We start from the raw sequence: 8766 nt of genomic DNA, 5'->3' as shown, positions 1-8766 counted from the left end.
TCAGTACCGTTTATTTGTTCACAACTATGAACAGACTTAGGCACTCTCTTTTCGGGTTGTCATAATATATATTTCCCTAGTGAGGATCAAAATGGAGATATAGATAGGGACAGGGACATATGTATGTGTTAAACATTGAGTTGTAGAAATTCCTAAACAGTTTACTGTTAGTTGTACGTATCAAGAATCTCTGGTAAGTATTTTTTCCCTTAACTGAGAGGCAATTTCTATTACATTTATGTCTTGTGTGTTTGTGGTATGCCAATGGTTGATGCCAATCGACAAGACTGGCGACAATTTTAACACACACAATGTTGTTAACCCCAAGTATAGTTCCTCCACACAATTTTAGCTCTTCTTCTCTCGAGCAATGCAAGGAAGACAATCACTCCGACCGTTGCATTCGTAGAGAGCGCACACACACACTCTCTCACTTTGGGGTTTCACAAAACCCTACACCAACCACACACAAAAGGGAGAAAGGAGGGGAGAGAGAAAACATGGAAGAGAAGGCGGCAAAAAATCGTAGCATCCTTCGCGTGGGCTCCTCTGTAGCACACATCCGACGTCTACAATGCACGGGCACATATCCCAACAACCCACCTATGTGTTGGACTACGTGCCTGTGCGCTGCAGACTAGCGGATGGTGCGCTACACGCTGTGTTGTACTACAGAGGATCCAAATCCGGCATCCTTCCTTATTTGTGCATCTTTGGGATTCTCAATTCCATATGTGATATATCACACTTGCTAATTCCAGAATGACAAGTGAAAAAAAACAAATTCCCTTTTATTAAAACACAACACTCTTTTATTTTTTCCTACGTCACGTAAGATGGTGGAATAAATATCACCTCCAGTTTGCTGTCCGCTCTAATTTTCTCCAATTCCTCACATAAGAGCAAAAATGATCACCCTATCCCACATTGAACAGTGTGTTCAAACAGGGGTAGGGTGATCATTTCCGCTCCTAAATGAGAAATTGGAAGAATTAGAGAATAGCGAATTGGAGGGGATAAGATGGTGACTGCTCAACATGATATTGATTACCTTTTTTAATTCCCCTCTTTGTAAACATATAGAATCTTAGGTGGTTAATGTGGAGTGGATAGACACGTCCCACTCATATAGTTGGTGGGAGGAAAAGCATCTTTTGATTTCTCAAGTGGACAAGTCACGATACGATAAAACTTCACCAGCTCCATCGCGATTTGCACTTTGCAGTGAGTGAATCTCTCAAAAGGTCAAATGGAGGGTACATTGGCAAACACTTGATCAAATAAACTCTCTTATAAGTAGGGTTGCCAAACCTAAGCCTGAACCAATTAAATCGGGTTGAATCGGTGTGAATCAATTCGAACTGAAACCAAAATGAAGCTTACTGGATCAGCTTTGGATTAGGGTTTTGTGAAACCTATATCGTATCGCATCAAAACCAATAAAGCATTATTTAATCGATCTTAGAAAACCAGATCGAAATCAAATCCAAACCAATATGACTTCATAAGAAATTGATTCCAATTAAAAATTCATAGAAAAAAAAAACCACGATGTTTTTCTTATATTTATGAATGGATAAAGTTTTCCTCCACCCATTGAAGATGATGGTTCGCCAATCATCTTAGGATTCAAAAACACCTCCTAGAAATTTTGTATGTTCCAAAATACCCTCCTGATATCCATTCCTGCTTTCTCCCACCTCTCAATGAATGAGATCGCATTCACCGTGGGTGGAGGGAAATTCGATCCTTTATGACTATGTACATATAAAATCAAAAATACATCGATAAAAACCTGAACCGGAGTAAAACCTGTACAATTTTATTGGATTGATTTTGAAGTCACCCATTTTCACACTGAAATCGATAAAATCGAATTAAAACCAGATCAAACTGACCGATTGACACTTTTACCTACGTGTCAGTCTAGCAAGAGATGATATCTACGTGTCAGCTTAGCAGAAGGTGGTAATGAATAATGACCAAACCTGAAGGTTAAAGAAAATTAAACACAGTGAGGCTTCCTTTATTATAGTTCATTTTTTGGTTATGGGGAAATTGGAAATTTCATTTTTATTGATATTTTATCGTTTCGATTCCACCGTAAGAAAATATTAAACCAGAAAAGGGAAACACAAATCCACAACAGCTTGAGCTGTGAATCATCATCAATGGTGTCGTGTAGTATTCGATTTCAATGTCCATGCGAAAGCAACGAAACTACTCATCATATCTGTCTCTCTTGTTGTTCATCCATTTGGCCGCCATGGATGGAAGGAATTTCTTTTACTAATTATTACATGTATAGAAGAAAAAACATAATTAATATACAGAAGAAGAAGAGTAAAGGAAAGCTGAGAAAGCAACAAAATAAATAGTATAATAGTTATGAAAGCTGTTACTCATCCCGGGTCTTTCTCTGTTACAGTCAGCACTTCGTGGAATCTTGCCGGGTTCATCAGAATCACCTTCAGGTGCCCCATTTTCTTTCAATTTCAATTTTGTTTTTTCGACCCATTTGTTTACAATTTAGATATAACAAGAAATCGAAACTTTTTTTTATCTATGGCTATTGTTTTCCTTCTATTTATCGGCTTAAACTCCAGTCATTTTCTTTCCTTTTTCATCTGAAGGTTGATACCTCAAAATGAACAGAAGCGTGCTTTAATGGTAGATTATTTACTCTCAAAATTGGTATGTAGATGGATGATTGCGATACGAGGGTTGTCTGGTTTTGTTGCCGAGAGAATCGTTGATTTGTTTTTTTTTTCTTTCTATAAATGGGTATTTGCAGGATTCCGTGGATTTAGACTCCTCAGACGGAAGAACTGTTTTGAGCTAGATGTTTAAGGCGATCGATACCTTGGGTGTTGAGATGAGTTCTTTAGGGTTTTAAAGGAAGGAATTGAGTTTAAGGATCCGTATATCATACGGATTTTACCTCGCACACGTTCTATTTCCCTGTTCTTATCTCTGTTTTGCATGAAACAAGCCGTTCTTGTTGATGGGTAGGACTTGAAACAGCAGTTTTAACAGACAAAATAGATGGAATTAATGCATGGAGAGGCAGGCAAATATCCACGGTTCTTGGTTCTTCTACCTACTTGTTGAATTTAATTCTTGGAGGTGTCGTGGTGGAATCTTCCGAACTAGATGCTCATGGCTTCTACAATCTTCATTTCAGAAAAGAGAATGCAACCCTCGAGGCTCCTTTTTTGCCTGATAACCTTCTCGATGTTTCTTCTGATGTTTTCCTTCGTCTTCCTGCTTCAATCTAGTAGTAGTTCATTAGTATCAGAATCGGTTTTCAGTCTAATGCTTCTTAATAACACATCTGTGTTCTTCAGACCCAATAGTGACAGTCTCGGTGACAAACTTGCTAATTCTCCTACTTTGACTTCTCCAACCATCAGCAGAAAACCCAGCTCAGGAGCCCAAGATAATGCTTGCCAAGGTCCCATATCGAAGAAGGAGAGAGTGGGTTTAGGACAGGGGATTAACAAGGCTTGTGACACAGCTCAGGCCCTCCTCAGGGTGTTTATGTATGACTTGCCTCGTGAATTTCACTTTGGGCTATTGGGTTGGGAAGGGAAGGTTGGCCAAATATGGCCTGGTGTCATTGACATCCCACCATACCCTGGTGGGTTGAATTTACAACACAGCATAGAGTATTGGCTCACATTAGATCTTCTCTCATCAAACACCCCAAGTTTGATCAGACCCTGCAGTGCAATTAGGGTGATGAATTCAAGCCAGGCAGATATAATTTTTGTGCCATTCTTCTCGTCTTTGAGCTACAATAAACATTCCAAGCAGCATGGAAGACAGAAAGTTAGTATGAATAGGATGTTGCAGGAAAAATTAGTGCAATTCGTGATCAGTCAGAACGAATGGAAGAGATCGGGTGGGAAGGATCATCTCATCATGGCTCACCATCCAAACAGCATGCTGACTGCACGGAAGAAGCTGGGTTCTGCTATGTTTGTGCTTGCCGATTTTGGAAGATACCCGACTGAGATTGCAAACATAGAGAAGGACATAATTGCTCCTTACAAGCACGTTGTAAGGACCATTGGTGGTGAATCAGCACCATTCGAGAAACGACCAATCTTGGTGTATTTCCAAGGAGCAATTTATAGGAAAGATGTAAGTGATATAACTGTATTATTTCCTTTTATGTTGGATTATTCTCAGATTTCTTCTTGTTGATTTTTTATGAGTATAGATAAAAAAATAAAAATTCATATGTCAGATTGGTTATTGGTGTTATCTAATGTATTAATCATCAGAAATCCTTGTTTCTCTAAAAAGGGGGTACCCAGTGCACGAGGCTCCCGCCACTGTGGGGTCTGGGGAGGGTCATAATGTACGCAGCCTAACCCCTGCTTTCGCAGAGAGGCTGTTTCCAGACTTGAACCCGTAACCTCTAGAAATACTTGTTTCTCTCTGGTTTATAATTTGCCATATAGGAATCAAGTTAATCCACATACTTGAAGGTTGGGGAAGCTTAAACCATCCTATATTCTGTCCTGGTGAATTGCACCATTTAAGCTCTGGGTTTGCAAGAACCACAAAGTATGGATAATCTTTTAATCTAATTTTCTTGGAGTTGTTTCTTAGGAGTATTATTGAACTGTCAATATTAGATGGCAGATAAAAATGGTATGAAGAAACTTTGCCTTTTGTGTGTTGTGAATTATATGAGCAACATAATATCTTATAATTCACACAAAAATTAATGCACCCTATAGTTATTGAATGATCATATCAATGCACCCTATAGTTTCTTTTTCCTCTCCCCCCCCCCCCCCCTACAAAAAAAAAAAAACCCATCTAGCATGAACTGTGTAGCAATATGATGTCAGATGGTTAGGATCATCTATCAATTGAATTTTTTGCTTCGGAGATTTCCCGGGTACCCAATGTACATAAATAAGTTCCCAGTTCTACCATCATCTGTTACTTTTGTACCGGAAAGGAATGGTTGCTTTCTTTCCTCGTCCTTTCATCCTGGGATAAGTATCATTTTGCGAACCCTGTTGGATGTGTATCAACAGAAGTTCTGGTGTTAATTGTCAGTATTCTATGTCGCGAAAGGATGTATTGCAAAATCCTAATATATTATTGGGGCGCTGTTCTCTGTGCCGCAGCGCAGTCTGCGCCCAAGCACATGGGGGTGGGGCGCAATGACCACCCTGCCCCCCTGAGTCGCAGGCCCATGTGCCTGGGCTCAGCCTGCGCTGCGGCACAGAGAACAGTCTCCCTATATTATTAGAAGCTTTCTGGCAGCTACACTGGACGTTTTCGATAGCCATCGTTTACCCTTCCTCTCTCTCACTTGATATAAAGAAGCTTAAGAATCCAGCAGTTTATTAATTATTTAATTTTAGCAAGGCATTATCTTTACGTCATTTCTTTCTTGCTACTGTAACTTTGCTGATATTGCATCTTCTGATTGGATTTATGCTTCAGGGAGGGGTCATTCGTCAAGAACTCTATTATCTTCTCAAAGATGAGAAAGATGTGCACTTTTCATTTGGAAGTGTGGGTAGCCATGGGATTACTAATGCTGGCCAAGGGATGGCCTCATCCAAATTCTGTCTTAATATTGCTGGAGATACGCCCTCTTCAAACCGCCTCTTTGATGCGATTGTGAGCCACTGTGTACCTGTGATCATTAGTGATGAGATTGAACTTCCATTTGAGGATGTCTTGGACTATTCAGAATTCTGCATCTTTGTACGTGCATCTGATGCAGTGAAGAAAGGAATCCTATTGAATCTACTCAGGGGGATTAAGCGAGACAGGTGGACCACAATGTGGGAAAAGCTGAAAGCAATTGCACACCATTTCGAGTATCAGTATCCATCGCAGCCAGGTGATGCTGTGGACATGATTTGGGAGGCAGTCTCTCGTAAGAGATCTTCCATTCAATTTAGAGTTAATAGAAACAAAAGGTTCAGCCAATCTCAGCTGATCAGGAAGAGTGAATAGGTTTACATGCTCATAGGTATTTCCTTTTACCTCCCTTTTAACTGTATATTGAATTTCTTGTTTCTTAATCTATATTGGTGAAGGGTTAGTGTGGAGGTACAAATACACTACACTCCTTCGGAAAAAAAATCCATATAAGCTCTGTTTGATTCTTTTTAGGTAATACACATTTATAATGTGGATCTCTACCGATTCTCAGTTTGGCATTATGGTCTTACATTTCTATTAAAAATTTTTCAGCAAATATTTTTCCTGTACATCTTTGCTAGCATGGAATTCAGTCTCAGAGAATCAACAGGGAATATATCCAGATATCAGCAGCCTGGAAAGAAAGATGATATCTAAATTTGAAGAAAACAGACATGTGCTTTTGATTTCAGTCTGTGTCGCATATCAAACACACATACAAAACCAATAGCATAAACCAAAAGGGGGGGGGGGGGGGGGATGAAAAAGAATCCATCTTCCAAGCAATGAAGATGTAACCATAGGCTCCCTAAATGATTCTATGAAAGACTTGTAAAAATTGGAAAATGCCAAAGAATTTCACTATAGTTTGCAGATGGATGTAAATTCTTCTCTTCAAAGAAAAAAGAACCCACTGTAGAGTAATTTGTTTGAGAGCCAGCATCATTGTTCTTACAGTAATTTCTCCATTGGTGGTTAGGATCTCAGTTTAGAAGACAGAGAGATGATGCTGGCTCACTGAAGGGATTTAGGGCCACTAACTGTGCTATCTATACATACCTCTCTGTAAAAAAGCCTCTAAGTTATCAAACAAAACAGAGGAAAACCAACCAATTCACAGAAAAGAACTCCTTGAAGGAAGCAGAGTTTGTCCACCACTTTCTCGTGTCTTTTGAGTCAGGTACAACAAATAGCCATTTCTTTCTTTGGCAATCAGCTTCCTTGCTTTTTGATTCTGTGATGGAAGAACCCACTAGGACGTATCAACCCCTGTTGTGGATGGGATCTGATCCTCTTCGAACTCTTCTTTTGCTCAACCTGTTGGGATCAAATTTTGGGGTTGATGGTGCTCCAGGTGCCAAATTCTTCTTGGTGTTCAGCTCCTCCATGACAGCTTTAAGAACACGTGAGTTCTTCTGCACTAGCCCCTCTTCTTGTTTGTCCCATCTGAGGACATGGTCAATGCTTCCAATGCCCAAAACCTTTCCAGGTTGAACAACTAAGACCCCAATACAGAGAAGAAGGATAAGCATCCTATAAGCACAGAAAACCATGGTTTCTACACAAAGAAGAAGAATAGAAGTTTCTGTTGTTTAGAGTTGCAACTTGCAAGAGAATAAGCAGTTTTGAAATTGTATTGAAGTTTCTCTTGCTTATAGTAAGAAGAGAAGAAGAGAATAAATAGTTCTGAAGCTGTAATCCTTATATTCTTATGAACAAATCCTGTAAGATATAAGCTAGTGGTTTATCCTATTATGGGATTTAGGGGGATGCTTTAAAAGCATAAAGCACAGAGGGCCCCAGAACACCTAGAGAAGTTTAGATTCATCTCAATCATAAGCCTGCAATCCAAGCAAATTAAGGCTGTTTTAGAAGACTCTGACAGAGATGAATAAAGTGGTTGGAACACCACCCTTGAGAAGGTAAGCATCTTTTCATTGGTTCCCTACATCCCTATCATTTGCCTTGCTTTTGTCTACTAAACAAAGGCCAACAGGTCCCTTGGAACTCCCAGCAAACTGGCCACATCACCCAACCATGCTTACATGTATATTCACAAGAATCTGATATATCCTCAGCTTCTCTAACGGTTTAAAGCTTATATTTTGCAAGGTGTACAGGGTTGCAGCTCAGTTAGCCAGAAGGGATATATTAATTTTAGTGAAGACCTTTCTGCTGTTGGTTTATTGGGGAAAAAAATAACAAAATCGACACATTACTACTTATATGAAGAAAGAATCCACTGGAATCACTAATAAAGAACTAAGAAAACAGAAAAAAAACAGCCATATTCCCTATTGGTATTATACTGTTCATAGTTATTTTCATGGAATCAGAATTTCTCCAATGTGCAGTGGCACACAAGGACAGTTTGGTAATAAGGATGGGGAATGCGTGGCCCAGCCAAAAGCATGCCATGGGCCAATAGATTTTAGATAGCAACAGTCGCAAGCAAGCAATAAAGTAGAGATAGGGAATAGAATTCCAAAAAAAACCAAACACTCGCTTTATACTATTCTGAGATCTTCCACCCACTACTTTAGAATTTCAAGCTCACCTCTCCATGCAACAGAACAGCAGTCCTTAGTTTCTTGTGCTAAATGGATCTCTTTATGCTTTTCTTTGGACTGCTGAACCTTAAGCCCCTCATTCAAAGTTTCAAAGAAGACCCACCACAAGCTTCTCCACATCACACTATCTCTTCCTTCTCTTTCTTCTTCCTCTTCTCCTCTTTTTTTTTTTTTTTTCCCTCTTATAATTCTCTCGGATATCCATGTAGACCACCATCTTTCCCTTTATTTTTCTCTTTTATTAATTTAGAAAAATCACATGCAACTAGGAACATTATTAAAGCATGAGTCTCTCTCACTTTATCGAAATTGTAGTGAGATTTTTTGGGAGTTTTAAGAAGTTGGACTGGTCCATGGTCCAAGCAGAATACAACTACCAGCTTAGATAAATGTTATTAATTGGTGGGTCTTTTCCTTTGGCTTTCAATTAAAGCAGAAAAGAACGTACTAGTGTTGCTTTCTATTCTCCCTCCTCCACCTCAAGCTTCAAAACCTCCTCAAGATGGTTTTTTTT

General features: G+C 39.3%; 1 protein-coding gene across 4 annotated transcripts; it reads left to right on the top strand.

Annotated features, from left to right (window-relative positions):
* Positions 1-2151: 2151 nt before the first annotated feature.
* LOC122671944 (probable arabinosyltransferase ARAD1) lies at positions 2152-6581 on the top strand. Of its 4 annotated transcripts, none has more exons than XM_043869440.1 (3): positions 2152-2474; positions 3312-4146; positions 5473-6226. In XM_043869440.1, the coding sequence occupies exons 1-3, from the start codon at positions 2389-2391 to the stop codon at positions 5992-5994; spliced, it is 1443 nt and encodes a 480-aa protein (XP_043725375.1). In that variant the 5' UTR covers positions 2152-2388; the 3' UTR covers positions 5995-6226. The 4 variants fall into 4 exon arrangements, with proteins under 4 accessions (XP_043725375.1, XP_043725373.1, XP_043725374.1 ...); XM_043869438.1 differs by lacking the exon at positions 2152-2474 and adding an exon at positions 6293-6581 and having other exon boundaries at positions 3133-4146; positions 5473-6010; XM_043869439.1 differs by lacking the exon at positions 2152-2474 and adding an exon at positions 6235-6581 and having other exon boundaries at positions 3133-4146; positions 5473-6010.
* Positions 6582-8766: the final 2185 nt, after the last annotated feature.

This window comes from Telopea speciosissima, chromosome 8 (assembly GCF_018873765.1).
Source record: "Telopea speciosissima isolate NSW1024214 ecotype Mountain lineage chromosome 8, Tspe_v1, whole genome shotgun sequence".
NCBI lineage: Eukaryota > Viridiplantae > Streptophyta > Magnoliopsida > Proteales > Proteaceae > Telopea > Telopea speciosissima.
Note: the sequence above shows the minus strand (reverse complement) of the source record. Positions and strands in the feature narration are given on the sequence as shown.